Raw genomic sequence first — 20,671 nt, 5'->3', positions numbered from 1 at the left:
TTCAAGGATAGATAAAAGAGATATCATATCATTTTTCATATGATGGAATACATTGTTCCACGTGAAATACAGATGCGATCATTTTTTCACGATTGGATCTATTATTGAGATAGATAGGGTGACATCAAATAAATCCGCAGTCTGATGCTGAGTAATATGAGTACATAACACCAACATTGTTCCATAGCTCCCATAGCACTATAAAGAAAGGGAAATGACTAATGAGGTATTGAAAATTATAATTTTCAATAAAAATTCTTCAAAAAAGTTGGTAGAAACCAATAATTGATGGTGTTTTTGACTGACGTTGTGCCTATTGACATGTTTTACTCCTAAGTTACAAAATATATTTGAAATGATAAAATTATCTTCGTATTTTATTTGAAAAACTCTTTTAGAAATGAATTTAAGATAATTTTGTCATTTCAAATACACTTTATAACCCAATACGTACGTAACTTTCATTGTACATATAGCACGACTCTAATGTTTCGATTCCGAATACAACTCTGACTCACATTAATTAATTGGTGGAAAATTCTTATTTATCATTTATATATTTTTTAAAAATGATTATCATCATCATCAGATAATTATACATTTTATTTTTCCATGCCGATGGACCGTATATAACATATGACAATATCCATAATGTATGCGTGGAATTGTATTGAAAGATTAAATGCTTCGTTAACATATGCTATTTTCATGTAAAACTAATTATATATTTCCATATACGATAATTATAAGCTTCAATTTCCCTTATATATTCAAGCTAGATGCCATCCCCCCTTTCAAATTTTAGACAGTGGCCTAGCTTAATGATGCTAAATCTACAATGATCTCCGATTATTTATTTTCAATAGTGCTCGTCTCTGTCCCAATATTAATAATGATCTTAAATTTCATTAATGAAACCAAATAATAGGTGATATTCAAAAGTGACCTTATTCGGCCCTAGCCAAAGTATAATATATATTACGTTTCAATTGATGAATTTGATACAAGAGAATAGATTGATTATAAAAGATATTTAATGGATGAATTTGAAAATTACATTATATATTTTGCAAGTATTTGAAATATAACTTTTACATATATAAGCTCTCAAATCAATCCTTCGAGCACCCGCGAAAAACGAATTTATATAGCAAAAATTTGGTGAGACGGTCCTCACGGGTCAATTTTGTGAGACAGATATTTATTGGGTAATCCATGAATAATATTGTTTTTTTTATGCTAAGAGTACTACTTTTATGGTGAATATGGGTAGAGTTGATCCGTCTCACCGGATTGAGATCTGTGAGACGGTCTCACATGAGACCTACTCTTTGATATATTCAAATAGTTTGTGTTATCGCTAAATGCTTTTCAAAATATTTATTGGATTAACGTGATTGAGTGAGTCTCATGTGAGATCGTTTCACTATCTTAATCTTTGATACGGGTCAATCATACCGATATTCACAATAAAAAGTAATACTATTAGCATAAAGTAATAATTTTTCATGGATGACCCAAATAAGAGATCCGTCTCACAAATACGACCCGTGAAACCGTCTCACACAATTTTTGCCAACGTGAGTAAGTCTCTTGTGAGAAGGTCTCACGAATCTTTATCTGTGAGACGGGTCAATCCTATCGATATTTATAATAAAAAAATAATACTTTTTATCATAAAAATAATATTTTTATAATGACCCAAATAAGAGATTCGTCTAATAAAATACGACCTCGTGAGACTGTCTCACACAAGTTTTTGACATTACTTTTTATGCTAAGAGTATTACTTTTTATTGTAATGTCGATGGGTTGACGTCTATATAGAATTCGCGTCGCTCTCAACCTACTCTTTTTCCATATAAAATAAAAAAAAAGTACGTCTAGTTACGCAGATCAGGCATCTCTTGGCAAAATTTGTGTGAGCGGTCTCCTCGTATTTGTGAGACGAATCTCTTATTTGGGTCACTCAGAAAAATATTACTTTTGAGTGATTCAATGAGACCGTCTCACGTCATGCCGTAGACGATCACCTACCATTTTCACTAAAATAGTACTTTTATCTTTTCATGGATGACCAATAAAACCGTTCACAAATCCGTGAACCGTCTACAAAGTTTTGCTACTTTTTATCTAGATTATTACTTTTATGTTTGGTATGTTGACCCGTCTACGTATGATCCTATGGTCTGAAAATAGATTGACAATATGATAATTTAATTATTTGAAATTACATTAAATCAGATTCCTCTTATTATGATAATAATATTTCGTTAAAAAAATTAATATTTATATTTTATTTTATTGACACTCTATTATTTTTATAAAATTTATATCAAATTTAAATTCAATAATTACATTTAAATAAAATATTCATCCTAGGTAGAGACAACTCTCTCTCTCTCTCTCAGAGAGCTCTCACCGTTTCTCTCCTAACGCGCTCTTATCGAAACGTCTCAATCCACGTACATCACGCGCTTACATTTTCTGGGCGTAGTCTTTAGGCATGTGGGATTTTGGGGATTTCAAAAAATTGAAGGCACGGGTTTGATGGAATATAAAGAGAGAGTGAGCTTTATCTTGTTCGTGGGATGTGAGAAGCTGAGATTTTGAGTAAGTTTATTTGGTGTCAGCGGGATTGATGACAGTTAATTAGTTACTTGAAATTTTGTTTTGTACTTGTGAATCTGTAGTGAAATTTAAACTGTGATTTTGGGTAGTAGAAATCGATTTTTTTTGTTGACGCCTTGATTATGGAGATCAGAAGTGTTTTGTTGATTAATAGTTGAAAGCTAAGTAGAAATAATAATAATATTTTTGCTATATTTGTGTTGCTGTGCTATAAATTATCTCTTGTTCTATTTAGCTTCACATTATTGTTCATTTGGCTGATATTTAGTCTGAAAATATTGAATTGGAGTTGAAAGGACAGACATGGCCGCACTACTGGCAAGAAGGATCTTGTAAAATTGTAAAATAACTAGTTGTGGTTGTTCAATCTACTGACCTGTTCATTTCTTTAGGTTGTAATTTGGATAAACATTTCCCCTGTTATGTTGATGTAACATTGAAAATTTTCACTTCCTGTTACCTTTATTAAGACTCCAACTCTGGAAGAAGTTTTGGGGCAACACGCACTTGCATGATATTTGAATTGGATTTTTTTATTCATGAGCTGTTTTGTTATTAAGAATACAGTCTTGCTTTGTGATCTTATGTTTCAGAAAACATGCCTTCTTGGTGGGGAAGTCGTCGTCGAAAGAACCAAAAAAGAAAGGAATCAAAGAAAGATTTATCGACACAATACAAAGGAAATTTAGGAGTCCTGATAGTAAATCAACCGGCATATCGGGAGGATCTAGAAGACGGTCAGGTGATACAGTTTCAGAGAGAGGGTCTCAGTCAAGAGCCGATTCAAGGTCTCCGTCACCTTCCAAACATGTAGCACGTTGTCAAAGTTTTGCCGAAAGGCCTCTGGCCCAAACACTTCCGTTGCCAGGTTCTGCAAATGTGAATCATACTGATGCTAGAACGAGCGAAAAGGAAAAGCAAAATCAGAAAAGGGCTCTAAACCATTATCATCTCCGCCACTCTTGAGGCCTGAATGTGCCCGGGATTGGTTGGAACCATCAAATTTCGACGGTGAACTGGTTGTCGCTTCAATCTCCAGTGAATGTTCCTTTGAGAGTGATGAACCAGTTGGTTCGCATCAGTTGTAGCCCTTTGGCATCTGACCATGATTCTAGGGGTGGAACCGCTGCTATTGGTCCTTCTAGGTGAGCGGTCCTCTAAAGTAATGTGGGGAAGGATATTTATTTGTTTTTCTTCAAAAACGTGCTCGTATAATTTGGACTTTCAATATAGAAGGTTTTGTTCCCGACTTACTAACATGAGGCCTTTTTTCTCTTATTGTTTTGATAAAGCATCGTTGTCAAGGATCAGTCCCCTGTGGTTCCAATAATCTCTAGAGAGACACCATTTCCAGTGAATGTCTCCAACAACAAAAATGCCTTCTCTCCACCTTCTAGAAGACGACCTTTGAACACTCAAGTGCTGAACTTGCAGGTTCCACCTCATGGTGCTTTTTGCAGTGCTCCAGATAGCTCAATGTCTAGTCCCTCCAGAAGTCCAATGAGAGCTTTTGGCTATGAGCAGGTTACAAGATCTGCTTTCCCTGCTGGAAAGCTTTATCCGGATATTCCCTTTCTTGGATCTGGTCAATGCTCAAGTCCAGGCTCCGGTCAGACCTCTGGGCATACTTCAATGGGAGGATATACGTCGGGCCAATTATTTTGGCAGCCCAGTAGAGGAAGCCTGAATATTCACCTAATCCTAGTCCTAGAAGGACAAGTCCTGGCCCCAGATCAAGAATTCATAGTGGCGCTGTAACGCCGCTCCATCCTAGAGCTGGAGGAGGAAACTCAGAATCACATAATAATTGGCTCGATGATGCAAAACAACAAAGTCATCCCCTCCCCCTTCCTCCCGTATTAATTTCCAATTCCTCGCCTTTCTCTCACCTGAGTTCAGCTGTAACGTCACCATCAGTACCACGTAGTCCAGGAAGAGCAGAGAATCCTACAACCTCTGGTCCACGATGGAAAAAAGGGAAGTTGCTTGGCCGAGGCACCTTTGGACATGTTTATGTTGGTTTTAATAGGTGAGACACTATTATTATTGCATGCCCTTGTGTTTTTCGTTTATTCCTGTTTTCCATTGCGTTATTGTTTCCTTTGTATCTTCCCTCTTTGTTCATTTGTTTTCGAAATTGTTTCAGTGTGTGTGTGCGTGTTTTTGACTCAATTGTCTTGAATTCCTTTCATGATTTTATGGGTTCTGTTCTTTGGGTTTTAGTGAAACTGGTGGAATGTGTGCCATGAAGGAAGTAACATTATTTGCTGATGATGCAAAATCAAAGGAAAGTGCGAAGCAGTTAGGACAGGTGAGTATTTCGGCGATTAGAATGATCAGAGGCTTAATTTTCATGTCGTTTCTGAAGAAAATCTTCAGCCGATTTTTTCCCTATCATGTGTATGAGAAAATTCATGGAATCATCACTGTTTCTTGCAGGAGATAATGCTGCTGAGCCGCTTAAGTCATCCTAATATTGTGCAGTATTATGGATCCGAATCGGTCGGTCACTTTCCTGCTATACTTTTTTGGATGCCTTCTATAATGGGTCTTTTATTGTGTAAACTTTCTAAATATCCATCAGTGAACTTAGTTTGATAATGTGCTTTGCACTTTATTCAGCAGTTAAAAGCCGACAATTACTTTGTTAAGAGCATTTATACACATTTTTAATTTTTTTAAGCAAATCATAAAATTTGTGGATAAATTGTTACCAACATGTATCTCTTATCGAAAGAAACTTGCCTATGATCACGCAACTCATGGTAACTTGTATGGACCACTAATAAATTTTACATGGTGTCGTTTCTCTTGAACTTCCATTGATGTTTTAATTCTTATCCCCGGTCAGGTGGATGATAGATTATATATATATTTGGTATATGTATCTGGGGGTTCTATACGTAAAATTCTGCAAGATTATGGAAAGTTAGGAGAATCAGCTATTCGCAGTTATACTAAACAAATTCTGTCGGGGCTTGCCTATTTACATGCCAAGAATACGTTGCACAGGTAAATATGATCAACGTTGGTTGGACTGGTTTTGTGCTTGCGATGTTGGCGGGGACATGAATTCCTTATAAAAGTATCTATCTTAGGGATATTAAAGGGGCGAATATACTCGTGGACCCAAGTGGCCGAGTCAAGTTGGCAGACTTTGGCATGGCAAAGCATGTGAGTTTTAATATCCTCTTCGAAGTATAGTCAAATTTTTACATTTCAAATAATATTTGTACATGGGAAATGAAGAGTTAGGATTATTCGCTTGCGCCATCATATGGTAAATTATTTACAGATTGCAGGGCAATCCTGTCCATTATCTTTTAAAGGTACCCCTTATTGGATGGCACCTGAGTTTAGTATTTCTATCCTCATCTCTCACCTCACCTAAAGTTTCTTGTGCTTGCTTTCCAGCCACATGAATATGTTCTTCTTTACTGTGCTTAGGTTATAAGGAATTCTAACTCGTGTAACCTAGCTGTTGATATATGGAGTCTTGGATGCACAGTCTTGGAAATGGCTTCTTCCAAACCACCTTGGAGCCAGTACGAAGGGGTTTGTGAAACTATTTGGACTCTAATTTCAGGACTTGATTTTCATTCTTGTTTATTTGTACATATTGGGTCTTTTGTGATTAAAAGTGGCAGCCATGTTCAAGATTGGAAATAGCAAAGAACTTCCAACAATTCCTGTTCACCTCTCAGAAGAAGGCAAAGCTTTTGTGAGGCTCTGTTTGCAGCGGAATCCCCTGCATCGTCCCACAGCTTCTCAGATTTTGGAGCATTCTTTTGTGAAAGGTGCTGCTCCAGCAAAAGAAATAACAACTGCTTCCGAGTATCCTGCGGGGACAAATGTTGTAAAATCCATGGTACACTACTTTATCTGGGGCAAATATGTATATATTCATGTGTGTGTGCGCCTGTCTAATTTCATATTTCAGGTGAGTAGATTTAGTTATAATTTTGCTCTTTTTTTCTTTAAAGCTTTCGAAAATCGAAACAGTAACCTTGCTTTTCATTTGAAGTTCACTCGCTCTCCGTGTATATATCAGAGATAAAACATGTTCAATGAATCTTCTGTAGGGCATTATTGTTCCTGTGAGAAGTCTTCTGCAATCGGACATGGAAAGACTTGCCATCCACTCCTCCAGAATATCAAAATCCAATTTTCATTCGAGGTCTTGGTAAATGTGTGGTGTTTGTGTAACTGTGACATTAAGGTAGTTTTGAAAGTCTCACTCGTTCTCTGATTCTTTTCTTGTCATCAACAGTGATTCCTATTCTCCAGGGAACATATCGTACCCTGTGTCTCCAGTTGGGAGTCCTCTTCTACATCCAAGATCCCCCCCCACATGAATGGGAGAATGTCCCCTTCGCCCTTATCTAGCCCCTTTACATCTGGTTCCTCCACTCCTCTAACTGGCGGTATCGGGCCCATCCCGCATCAAGAGGTTTTTTACAACCAAAGCGCCCCTCTTACTGGGATCCGGATATTCTGAGAGGGGTATATGCAGAATCTAATGCATTTCAAGAATCGACAGCATTTGATAACGATCTCTCTAAAAAGCGGTTTGGAAGGGAAGGCAATGGAGAACTTTATAATGGGCAATCAGTAGCGGCCGATCGTGTGGCTCAGCAGCTTCTAAGGGAGCCCATTAAGCTGAATCCACCTCTTGATTTCAATCCTTCTTCTTCACCAGCATGTCAACGTACTACTGTGATTTAACTCTGTTCCATGCTGTATTAATCCGGTTCATGATAGGCCTAAATTCGCCGAGGCTCGATTTTGTGTGCACATTTTAGACATTGCTCAGCCGTCTCAAGCTCTCGGAGGAAGAGTTCGTGCTGCCAGACGTTCCGCTTTTACAAATTCAAGTTGTTTAGGTTTATTTTGACATGAATACAAACGAAAATATTTATTTACATGGCGTTGATAACTTTGATTGTAAAGCTAACCCTTTGCTAAATCTTTGGTATTAAAATTGTAGACCAATATTACATTGAATGTTATTAAACCTTTCGTGACAGGTATTAGAAATATGGTCGGAATCGATAGAAGGCATATGGGCCGCCCTCAGGTTTAGTTAGAACTGGAATTTAGACACACCGCTGTCATAGCCCGTCTCTGTTGCCTCTTGATGCCCCTATGGGAACATATGTAAAATCGGGCCTCCATGGATTCACCTATATAAACCGTGGCTAAAGTTGCAAAAATAAGATACAGAGCCAATTCCAATAGCCTATCTCAGGCAATTTTTTTTGGCTGAAAATTCTCGGATAGCAGCGTGAAAAATCAGATCATGTTTGATTTAAACTGCAAAGCATTTATTGCATCCAAAATCCAATTGACAGACATTCCTTTTAGAGCAGCCTTCATATGGGTAATTATATTTGAATTTCAGAAATAATGAGTGTAACGAAGTGATTCTTTTAAATATTACTTATCATCAAAACACGAGCATGATATATGTATATCATTTTTTTTAAAAAAAACTATCAAAATTATGGTTTACTAAACTTACATCAGCTTCTGAAGGCGAACGGCTACATGTTTGAGCACATTTTCGCCAACATGTTACAATAGATCACTTGTAATTAGGAACTCCATATGCTTGCTAACATCTTCTGTATCTCTTGATTTTCCCAAGTAGATGAACATAGTCCCACCTTTCCACCATATGTTTCACTACTTCTTGAGCTTCATCCATTTTTCGTGCATTCCAAAGGTAACTCAACATCCTAGTGTACACAAGAAAATTCGGATTACAGCCTTTTGATCCCATTTCTTTCAACATCAACCAAGCCTCGTCAAACTTACCAACCATACAGAGCCCACGAATCATCGAGTTGTAAGTGAATACATTAGGTAATTGCCCCTTTTCAAACATCTGATCAAACATTTTCCGAGCCTTATCAAGCTCACCAGCCACGACATACCCCGTTATCATGACGGTGTAAGTGACTACATCAGGCATACAACCATGCTTCATCATTTCATCAAAGAAATAAAGGCAGGCATCCAAATTTCCAGCCCGACTGAGCCCATCTATCAATGTCGTGAAGTGAAGAACACTTGGATCTACACCTACTTCTCTCATGTGATTCAGAAGCTTCAGTGCTGCTATTGGTTTGTCCCCTTTACCAAGAACATGTAGAAGGAGATTAAATGTATGAGAATCGGGAGAAAACCCATTTCTGCCCATTTCTTCTAGTAATCTGTGAAACTGATCCAGCTTCCCCAACCGAAACTTGGCACACATGATGATATTATAAGTTAACACATCTGGGGAATGGCCTTCAACTGACATCTGCTGATACACCCATTCTATCAGTCTGTACTGATTTTGTGTCAAAAGAGAGTGCAAAATCGCATTGAAAGAATGTTTAAATGGTCTATAATTAAACGTCTTTGACTTAATGAACCTCTCCACAACTTTTCTAGCTAATGCAACCTCACCACAGGCACATATTAATATGTTGAAAGTACGTGCGGTAGTAGGATACCCTTTCTCAATCATCTCGTCAACCAATCTCCACACTGCCTTGAATTCTTCAGACTTTGAAAAGATCTGCATCATAATGTGATAACCATTAACTGTATGTCTGTAATTATCTTGTTCACCAGACCACACAAAGAACTTGTAACCAAGCTTGGCACACCTATTTCTGTTCGCATAATTTATAGTCTTTAAGATACCAAAAAGAACTTCTTTCACAAGAAGACCTGAAACCCTAATTCCTAAATCATTTAACACCGGTTTTGTATCAAATCCCGGACCATCTTGATGAAGAATTTCAAGAATCCTCACAGCATCATTCCTCACCTCATTAATAAAATTCTGTTTGGCACAAGACGTTTGATAATTGTAGCCCTCAGAATCACCTATGTCTCCCGAAGAACCAGTAGCATCAGGAAAAGCTCCGGGGTCTTCCACGTTGGACTCAAAACTCGAACTTTTCCAATTTTCACGAAGAAAATCCTCAACGCCTCTGAACCCGTTTTCAATATCGTGGCCATCAATTGTTCGACTATACAAAGCACGAGAAACCTCAAGAAAACAAGTAAATCGCTTGATAATTATGGGAGCGAAAAGAGCAACAGCGCGCATAGCCGTAGTGACTAAAAAATTGAAAAACGCCGATTATACCAGCAAGTCGTCAGCACCCAGAAACGCAAACAAACCCACAAAATCCATTCTAAGCTCAAGCACAGAAATGTAGACTAAGCGCATTTCGATAAATCGAAAACCTCCCATTAACCGGAAGTATGAGAAACAAGAAAATTCATCGACGGGATTTGAAATTCGTTACTTTTATCCTTCAATGAGAAGCGGACACAGTCGATTCGTAGTATTTGATCAGGGTTTTAGAGTTCAGGGATTTATAAATCAAGGGCTTTAAGAATTTCGGAAGGGGCACACGCTTCGTCTGAAATATATTCATACAAAATGCTTAATTTTTAAATATTATACTACATCAAGGCAAGTACTTGCAAATTAAGATTGTTAAAAAAAAAAGGAAAATTATGAATATATATTTTTAAATTCAAATCTTGATAAATTCTTTTCATCTCCTCAATCATTGTTTTGCAATAAATATCATCATAACACCTCGTGAGACGGTCTCACGGGTAGTATTTGTGAGACAAATCTCTTATTTGAGTTAAAGATATCAATTTTTATGTTAAGAGTATTATTTTTTATTGTGAATATGGACAGTGTTGACTCGTCTCACAGATTAGGATCTATGGGACGGTCTCAAATGAGACCCACTCTCATTTATTTACCATGAATTTGAAATTTAAGTTTCTCAATTTTTACTCATTTTTTATTTCCTATATGTTTGATGATCATTTTGTAAAAAAAAAAAATTGAATGGGTGATCTCACGAATCTTTATCTGTGAGACAGATCAATCATACCGATATTCACAATAAAAAGTAATACTTTTTCATGGATGACCCAAATAAGACTCACAAAATACGACATGTGATACCGTCTCACACAAGTTTTTGCAAAAAAAAAAAAATTTTAATTTCATAAATAACAAATATATATAATCAAATTTATTTTTCAAACTATCCGGTTTGGTTTGAATTAATTCCATTTACAAAATCAAAATTGTCAGCTTTTAGTTTAAATATATATTTAAATAAAAATCAGTCCGTATTTATCCATTAATTAAGTTTGTATAAAGATCAGTCCAAGAAAAGAGATCACGAACGGAACATGTGAAGCCCTAGTTTTGAAGCATGAATCAAGCCCAAGCCAAAGCCCAAACCCAAGCCCAATAAAAGAATATCATACATTGGTTAATACGACTGAAAAAATAAAAATAGAATTTAAAAATTAATTACATATTATTTTATGTAACTCAAAGTTCTTGGTTGAAGAATTATTTCATATTGTAAGGTCCAAGAAATTTATCCTGTTAATGTGAAAGGATTTGGTGATGATTATTATAATCTATTGTTGATAATTACTATGATTATAAACGGAACGGATCAGATCGAGAGAGTCGAAAAAGAATTCACATTATGGTGCAAAGAGTAGTCCCCGCGCACATGCGCGACATGTATCCGCGCACATGCGCGAAAATTACAGAAGCATCGGTGCACATGCGCGAGATAAGGCGCGCATATACGCGACCCGTCCAAAAACTTTGGCGCATATGCGCGAGATGAAGCGCGCATATGCGCGAGAAGATAAACCATGAAAAGTCGGATAGAACGCCCGGCGCATATGCGCGGGACTTGGGCGCGCATATGCGCCAGGCATGCAAAACGTAAGGTTTCCACTTGGTTTGTATGAGCGACGTTCGTATATATATATATATACTTACATGCAATTCTTCATCAGAAGGAAGGAAAGGAAGGGCCAAGATAAGCTCCAAGTTCTGTACGAAAAATCGTGAGTTACGTGAAATCCGTCCGTCTGTTTTTGAATCCGACTTCAGTATTGTGTTCCTATCAACGCAGGCTACAACTGGACGTAAGTTTTGTTACGTTTAGACATGATTTGAATTTATGATATTTTCAGAATTGAATATGAATCATATATGGTGTTTCTGATATAGTAGGCATCGTATAATTGTATGTAATTGTTATGATTTTCGGAGTTGATTTGATTGAGATTCAATATCAGATTTGTATTATGATAGAGATTGTGACTTATACTGATATTGTTTACGAAGTCTGGTATTATATCTGTGATGTTTAGATTGACGGGGATATCGAGACTGTATGGTTATACCGTCGAAACATCAGTTGATTTATATTGATCAGATTCGGTATTGATGTGATTGTACTGTTAGGTCGTTGACATTGACCAGATTATGTATTGATTTGAGTATTGATCAGAACAGGATTGAATTGAGTTAGATATTGATATTGTACCTGTTTGATTTTATCATTCCCAGATTGGGTATGGACAGAGTTGAATGGGAGATGTCATCTTCGTCAGATCGGGAAGATAAATGTATAAATAAATGTTGATTCGGGATTGCACAACTCGAGTTAGGTTTGACTTGAGTTTCCCAAAATCACATACTTTATTTTATTGCATTGATATTTGCAGATTATCATATTGATATGTTTAGTCTATCGAATTATAGCAGAGCCAGAGTTTGAGTCTAGGGCAGATCAGCCTAGCTAGGGCAGAACCGCCAAGTTTTTGTCAGAACTGCGAAGACCCTAGACTTACGGTGTATCGATGAGCTTAGATGTAGATCGACGTCAATTGTAGACATTCGATACAGCATACCAAAGTCTAACTTAGATCGGGATCCCAAGATTAGAATGAGAGATGAGTCGAGTCTTAGATATTGAGACTAAAGTTTGATTTACAGATCCGTATTAATTTATGTTTCGTAGATTACGATTCATGTTTTATTTACAGACTGGTATTGATGCATGTTGTTTGATTATGCTACATGTGATAAGATATAATTCATGCTTTTATGTTAATTCAGTTAACTGCATGTATACATTGTTTATAATGGGATATTTATATCTCACCGGAGTTATCCGGCTGTTGTCTTGTTTGTATGTGTGCATGACAACAGGTGGGACAAGATCAGGGTCGAGAAAATGATGAGAGATCAAGATTAGAGTGGTGATTCCAGACTTGGATATAGATAGGTTTCATTACTTCATTGTAGTAGTTAAACCTTAGTTGAACTAGATGCATGTTGTACATGATTTGTATTATTATACTGGTTTGTATAATAGCATGATTCCATTACCTTCCGCACTTGCATTTAAACAGAAAAAAAAATTTTAGACCCTGTTTATCTTAATTGATAATTAAATCCCAAAGATGATTAAGAAGATGATTAGCGTCCGAGTCTCCACACATATGTTGTGCTACAATTATATATCGATGAAGGGTTACCTCAGATAATAGAAGAAATTATATACACAATAAGTTTTCATTATTAAAAACCTATTCACAACAGTTTAGTAAAAAAAATTCTTTAAAATCATGTAAATTTATCTAGCATATTTTTTGTGCATATTTTTTAATTAGTTTTACTAAAAATTATTAAATTTTACAATAAAATATTTTTTAAAAAAATAATGAATTATATTAATTCGGTGCTATGCAAAATAGTCAATGATAATGATTTGGGAAAAAAGGGAGAAAACGAGTGATTAAGTGAGAGTTGAATTAGGATTTGCCGACTTAATCCGGCAAATTTATACTTTATTGTCCACGTTAATACAAGTCGCTAATTAATACAAGTCTCTCGAATAATAAATTGGCCCCCACCAAATTACCCCATTATTGAATACATCCACCATTCGTATAAATTTTTTAAACACTTTTAGCAACTATTTTTGATATATTTTGATTTTGATGTACTTTTTCATGTTTTGTTTTTTAAAAATTGTATTTGGTATAATTATTTAAACACAAAATTTGTATTATATTTAGCACGTAAGATTTCCTCCTGATTAAAGAGTAATAAGATAATTTTATGATGTACTTTTTTGCCGTAATGTTGGGTGCAATAATTGTCCTTGTTTGGTAGAGCGATCGAACTATGGTGCTTGTGCTGCTGTGCGGTTTAAAAGATTTGAATTGCACCATTACCACTAGCTATAGCTTTTGGTAAACCGGTAAGCACTCGATCCTACAATTGGTATCAGAGCCAAGGTCATGGGTTCGATTCCCATTGATTGCAAGGAGTGCAATTATTGGGAGGGAGATTGTTGGGTGCAATAATTGTCCTTGCTTGGTAGAGCGATCGAACCATGGTGCTTGTGCTGCTGTGCGGTTTAAAAGATTTGAGTTGCACCATTACCACTAGCTATAGCTTTTGGTAAAGCGGTAAGCACTCGGTTCTACACGTAATAACGACTATATATTATATTAAAAGCACACACTGTAATAATTTTTTTTTGGATTTCAAGGACTAACAAATTTTGAGGTTGTTAAAAATATTAGAGTAAAAAATGGATTGTATTGGGAATGCAATCAAAGTTTCACATTGAAAGATCAAGAGGAAGGTCATGAGTTAGTAAGATGTAATGATATCTTTATTGATATGAACATTTTGGGTAAAGTCAAAATCAAATCCATGTGAAGTAGGCGGCCACCGGGTTTTTCTATGAGACTTCTATGACATAATAATTGATATAAGAGTCATGATATAGATTGAGCTATGTGAGTGAAATATCTGGATAATTAAACGAAGGAGGTGAGGGCTCTCGGTAAAAATCCTTGATAAAGCTCTCGAGGTGGGTGATGCTCACGGTATTTATGTAAAGTGTGCGCCCTAACGCGGTGAAGATTAGTGACCTCGATTGGAGGTCAATAAGGCTTGAAGGAGGTCCAAACCATGAGAGTAATGATGGAACTTCGTTTAAAAGAAAGACTGTTGAGAATACAACCAAAGTCCCACATTGAAATATATAAAAAAAAATATTACGACTGAGTAAGAAGAAATATATCTCTAATATATCTCTACTAATACGAAGTCTTTTTGATAAAGTTCAAATACAAATTCATGAAAGTTGATGCCCCAGATTGAGGATGGGCTCGGCCCGCTCTCGGTAGCCCATCTAGTTGAGAACTCGATATTCAGGGAAGCGCAGGAGGTCATCTGGGAGGTCATCCCAGCCGACCTCCCATAACAGCAGTTCCGTCGATTGGGGAGGTCAGCCGGCCTCAACGCCGAGCTCCAATGCCGACCTCCCAAGATGATGCCGAGCCGACCTCCCAAATTATGATATCGGTGTGATTGGAAACATCTCGGCCGAGCTCCCGTGAGATCCAGACTTCAAGTAGGTTCGTACCTACGAGAGCTCTTACTCAAGCATTAATGCGTAGCCGACATAAATCAAAGCCCATTAAAAATTTAATCAAATCTGGCACAATATCTAACCAAATCTGGCACAAGATATACTCAAATCTTTCAAGATTCTGAGCATCTAAACCTACCAAATCAGGACTCTATCATTTCCATATAAATATCAGGTTTCATTCACTGTTTATGCATTCATATATTCACATTCTCTCAGCACACATATTAATCTCTCAGTCTTCTACTATCTGACTTGAGCGTCAGAGGGGCTACTCCGGAACGACCTTCCGGTCCCCGTCTAACACTCTTGTTTGTGATTTCAGATTTCGAAGGTGCGATCCGAGCTCCCCAAGTAAAGATCCGACCTCCCAGCTACCTTTCGAAGGTCCGATCCAAGCTCCTCGGACGAAGATTCGACCTCCCAGCTGTCATCCCCGATTTCAGCAACATCAAAAGTTTAGATTCAAAATAGAGAATATCATATTATCATAGATATATGTAACTTCCATAACATAACAAATTGAATCGACTCGTTTACGCTAAACACAATTTTTTTTTAGCCAGGTAAACACATGATTTCACACCTAACGTTTATTCTTGTTTTTTTTCTTTAAGTTATGATTACACACAAATCATTTTATTTAATTTAGTTTTTAAAATTTGTTCGCTAACCATAAAATATGATATCAACGGAATCTTGATTTTTGGTTTTACATCCCAATCATATCTCTTTTTTAAGGATGTCCCAGCACTCGTTGATTGATTTGGGGAATAATCTACGTTTCGTTTGCTTCTAGAGTAGCACGGAACAAGAAGTTTCGAACAAATGTTTAAAAACTCTATTATGAACTTTCATTTATCATATTTTACAAATTTATAATTGTTTTCAAACAATATTTTCTATTTTATTTCATATGTATTTTATTATGCAGTGTATTTTATACGTGGATTGCTGTGAATCTATATTCATTCTATTTTGAATAAATATAATATAAGATAAGATATAATATAAAAAACATTAAATTGAAAATCGCTGGGATTGCCACTGCCTAGACAAATGTTCAATGGTGCCATATTTCCATATTATTTAATTATTATAAAATTTAGGTTTGACATTTTTGCATTTCTGTCATTTTCTATTTTCTTGAAGTTTGGTGCTAACACATATATGTATATCATAATATTAATAATATCGGCACTTTTCTCTTGATATTATGAGATTTATACAGATACTATAAAAAAAACGTAATTATACAAATAAATAAAATAGCTATTAAATAAAAGCAAAAACTTATGTGAGACGGTCTGACAGATCGTATTTTGTGAGACAATCTCTTATTTGGATCATCCATGAAAAAGTATTACTTTTTCTGATAAAAGTATTACTTTTTATTATGAATATCGATAAGGTTGACATATAAAGATTCGTGAGACTGTCTAAACTCATAAATAAAAAATATCATATTAAATTAATTTTTTTTGTCAAATTAAATGATAATTAATTAAAGTTATGGGTATATAGTGTGCTTACAGGAAGTAGTGGCACAGTATCTGAACCAATCGTCCAGCTATTGTTCTATTTCGAGCGACAAATACCTTTCTACAAGTCTACAGCCAACCTAGTTTAATCCCTTCTCTCCAAATCCATCCTCACTACGTTTTCTGCCAAAATTAAGCAGATAAACGAAGTTTCCTTCAGTGATGAGTGTGGCAGAAGCCCAGAAGGTGGAGCCGGTGGCTCCGCCTCCCCCGCCGCCGGTAGCGCCGGTTGAAGCTTCGAAACATGTTGCAGGAGAGAAGGACTGTAGTGCCACCTCCCACCGAAGAGAAACCGGATGATTCTAAGGCTCTTGCTATCGTTGAAAGTAAATAGTTGAACCCACTCTTCATATCTGTTTGTCTGTTTCTTGTAGTTTTTACGTGCATGCTAGTTTTGAGGTGTTGAACTCTTTCTAAATCTCGGGGGTGAATTTGTCGTCTTTGAATGTAAAGGAATGGAGGGTTTTTCTGAAATATTATATTTGATATCCGATTTGAGGTTTCTTCTTAGGATATTAATGAATGAAGGGTGTATTATACTTAGGATTGGAACAGGAAAATCAACTAATGGAGTACTGTTTTGTATTAAGGGAGATTTTGTTATGGGATGGCACTGATTGTTTGTGCCTTCCGCAGAGATGGAATTTTACTGCTATTGATGAAGTTTATTTTGGTGCTTTTGCTGATGAGGAAATTTGTTTACTCTGTTTCTTTGTTATAGCATTTTAAAACTAGCCAAAAAGGATAACATGTAGCTCACACAAGGGAAAATGAATAAATTTCGAGAAGTTAGCATGTAATCTTGAGTGTCAATATATCCTGTGGATCGATTTATTTTGTGGTTTGAAGTTTTACTTGCTTGCTACAGTTCCATTTCTTCCATGTTGATGTTCGGAATTACACAGCTTTTTTTAAACCTATACTTATGCAGCCTGATAATTACCTGACCACTCATTAATTAAGCAGATATTTCCTATTTTTTTTTAAATTTTCTTTTGGTGTATTGCTGAAGAACCAGCTGAGGCGAAAGAACACGGGGGATCTGTCGACAGAGGTAATCGAGACTGAAATAATTTGTCTTACTTCTTTCATTTCTCGTGGGTTTTGAGAAGTGGATGAATCAAGAGAATGCTTAATATTCTTTCACCATATTTTAGACTCGGTATTAGCTCGGGTTGCTACGGAGAAGAGGCTGTCCTTTATCAGAGCTTGGGAGGAAAGTGAGAAGTCAAAAGCTGAAAACAAGTAGGTGCTTTTCTTAAACACACAAATTTTTAATCAAGTATATTTTTTAGCAGTAAAAATAAAATTAGCTTCTCAAAAGCGCATACACAGCTTTTAATTAACAACTAGATATTGTCTGGAAGCGGTAATGCATGATATGAATTAAGGCGAATGCAAATGAGGATGCTATTCTTGAGGTTTGATTCTACTGAACTATTTATCTACAGAGCTCAGAAGAAATTGTCTGCCATTGATGTATGGGAGAACTGCAAGAAAGCCAATCTTGAAGCCGAGCTTAAGCAGATTGAGGTAGCTAGTTTTATGACTCCCTTTCCTATCGTTTTTTCCCAATCCTTTCTACCTATGGTAAACAGAGGATATTGATTCGCAAGCATTAAAAATGGATCAAATTTTCTTTAAAATTTTGATAGCCTTGGATAATACACCATGTATTGTTCACAAATGTGATCAGTGCTTTCATAAACAAGCTGTACCTTCTCGTCATTCGTTTTGGGAGAAAATGTGGGCTGTGTTTGGTTCCATTTCTGTCTTCATCAGACATGTGTTTTTTGAAAATATGTTTATGGAGATTGAATCAAGAAATACGATGTAAGCTTGTTTAGTTTTCGGAACAAAATATTCATACTATATACATATTAAGAGATGGATCAAATAAGGGATGTAGGCAAGTAGTTACCGAGAAAATGCTCTGCCTCTTTATTTTTCTTTCGTGCGAATCACCCAAATGTATGGATGGCCTGCAGGAACAACTGGAGAAAAAGAAAGCAAAATACGTAGAGAAGGTGAAAAACAAGGTTGCTATAATCCACAAGGCAGCAGAAGAAAAACGAGCGACAACTGAAGCCAAACGAGGGGAAGATCTTCTCAAGGTAGAGGAGACCGCAGCAAAATACCGTGCCACTGGAACTGGTCCAAAAAAATTACTGGGGTGTTTTTGAACATGAAAATTATATTTGGAACCGAGGTTCATGTTCTTCATTTTATGTTTGAATATTTGTATTGATTGTTCATATGTTTGTTTATAGCCTTCTTGACCACTGCGTGTAAATAGTGAAATTGTGTATCTAATAGAAAAGATTTGTGGAAAACAGTAGTTTCTCTGTACTGTGAAAAGGAAATGTTTTGTTTTTTGTTTTTCCCTTGAATAATGAAAGAGATATTATTGATGTGCTTTGCTGGATTTTAAAGATTTATTTCCCCAAAAATAACATAAACTCTATAATTCTGCTCATCTTTTTTCAACATAAACTTTATAGGACCAAAAACAAAACATGATTTTTGCTTAAAAATATTTTTCTCATCCCTCGAAATGAAAACAAGCGTTATCATTTAATTTTATTATTTTTAACTCTTCATATCTTTCAATATAAAAACATGATTAACTCATCGTAAATCAATCGGTTTTTCTTTTTAAATTGCGTCTTACATAAATCTTTATTATTATTCTATGATTAAAGCCATTACGTGCACTAAACACGTATTCAATAATTTTTATAATAATATCAACATTAAAAAAACGAGCAAAAACCTCCAACCGGTCACACGTGAAAAAAAATTTCTGGGTTTTTTTTTTCATTCAAACTCTTCCGTATTTAGTGAATATATGAGTGGGTCTCATGTGAGACCATCTCAACAACCCTACCCATGTTCATAATAAAAAGTAATAATCTTAGCATAAAAGATTATACTTTTTCATGGATAACCAAATAAGAGATCCGTCTCACAAATTCGATCCGTGAGACAGTCTCACACAAGTTTTTGCGTGAATTTGACATATGTCTTCTTTATATGTTTTGTTTTTGCATATTACCTTTTGAGTTCATAATGACTTCACTATTATACTTTCTCAATGGATAACATCCATCAGGACTTATTCAAATATTTGGTAAAAAAAATGAAAAGCTGGTGAATTTTCAAGTCAGAGTATTTGGTAAATAAATTATTCTACTATTAGTTTTTTTTAATAAATTGCAAAAATGTTCTTATGGAAGTGTTTGCAAAAATAGTGTTTGATCTTATGTAAAAGATAATTTTGGATTAGACAAAAACATCGAGGTTAAGAATATCTTGTATAATATCAAACTTTCAAATGTCCTCGAATACAACTCCAAGCCTGAGCTGCTACGGATCAAGAATGTGTCAAACCTGTTGAATGAACGATGAATGAATGATATTTGCGTATTAATTTCTGCAAAAAATCTGTTATCTTCCCTTTTCTCTAATGGTTATCAGTAATATCTTTGGAGTACTACATCGATCCTTGGACGTCATTTCCGATCTATGCAAGTAATTTCCCGTTACCTTGCAACGACAGATTCAGGAAGGGCTGAGTGCAAGCCAGATGACAAAGGTCATGCCACCAAGGAATGGGAGATCAATTTGAAACTGTTAGTCTTTCTCCATGCTTCTTAAGCATTGTTTGTTTAATGGCTTGTCATTAGCATCCTTCAGATATCTTTCCGACAATAACTGAAATTCATTTCTGCAGTGCCACAAGATATAAAAGCATATCTTGCAAGAATGTAGCAACTATCTAATTCTAACTTAAGAATTGTACTCTTTCATGTAGTCAGAACTGGAGCTTGACGCCTTCCCAATTACTGCAACAAGCAATGATAATTTGCCAGAGGAAAATTGTTTGGAACAAAGAGCAAATTAGATAATTCTCAAGCCGTGGAGCTTTATGATAAGCTACAACTTGTAAAAACCGTGGTCACATGATATCTTTGGTGTGATCAACGTTTTTATTTTTTCTTGTCTTATTTTCCTTGTGAAGTAATAATTGTCGCAGGCTCAACAGACGCAAGAATGAAGATAAGAGATTGGCTGTCAATCATGTCGAAAGTATTGTTGTCGAGGATCAAACCGTATTACAATCAGGTACATGAGGTATCAAACAATTCCTTCTTTATTAATATAATGCAAGTTTTCTACGTTCATATACGGACTGTT

At 35.8% G+C, this 20,671-nt stretch overlaps 2 protein-coding genes and 1 pseudogene across 3 annotated transcripts; 2 read left to right on the top strand and 1 right to left on the bottom strand.

Moving 5' to 3' along the window:
* Positions 1-3,229: 3,229 nt before the first annotated feature.
* LOC140819096 (mitogen-activated protein kinase kinase kinase YODA-like) lies at positions 3,230-7,688 on the top strand (annotated as a pseudogene).
* A 378-nt stretch (positions 7,689-8,066) lies between these two features.
* LOC140819086 (pentatricopeptide repeat-containing protein At1g55630-like) lies at positions 8,067-10,076 on the bottom strand. 2 transcript variants are annotated; one of them, XM_073179105.1, is made up of 2 exons: positions 9,455-10,076; positions 8,067-9,199 (listed from the first exon to the last, which is right to left on the bottom strand). In XM_073179105.1, the coding sequence occupies exons 1-2, from the start codon at positions 9,737-9,739 to the stop codon at positions 8,246-8,248; spliced, it is 1,239 nt and encodes a 412-aa protein (XP_073035206.1). In that variant the 5' UTR covers positions 9,740-10,076; the 3' UTR covers positions 8,067-8,245. The 2 variants fall into 2 exon arrangements, with proteins under 2 accessions (XP_073035206.1, XP_073035201.1); XM_073179100.1 differs by having other exon boundaries at positions 8,069-10,076.
* Positions 10,077-16,487: 6,411 nt separating this feature from the next.
* On the top strand, positions 16,488-18,912 carry LOC140819080 (remorin-like). Its single transcript, XM_073179093.1, is given in 6 exon segments — positions 16,488-16,735; positions 16,737-16,800; positions 17,487-17,528; positions 17,632-17,719; positions 17,926-18,007; positions 18,463-18,912. Coding segments are annotated over 6 exon segments (570 nt in total). The 5' UTR covers positions 16,488-16,636; the 3' UTR covers positions 18,658-18,912.
* Positions 18,913-20,671: the final 1,759 nt, after the last annotated feature.

The sequence above is a fragment of the Primulina eburnea genome, chromosome 2 (genome assembly GCF_022965805.1).
Source record: "Primulina eburnea isolate SZY01 chromosome 2, ASM2296580v1, whole genome shotgun sequence".
Classification (NCBI taxonomy): Eukaryota; Viridiplantae; Streptophyta; class Magnoliopsida; order Lamiales; family Gesneriaceae; genus Primulina; species Primulina eburnea.
The sequence above is the reverse complement of the archived record's forward strand: the minus strand, read 5'-3'. Positions and strand labels throughout refer to the sequence as shown.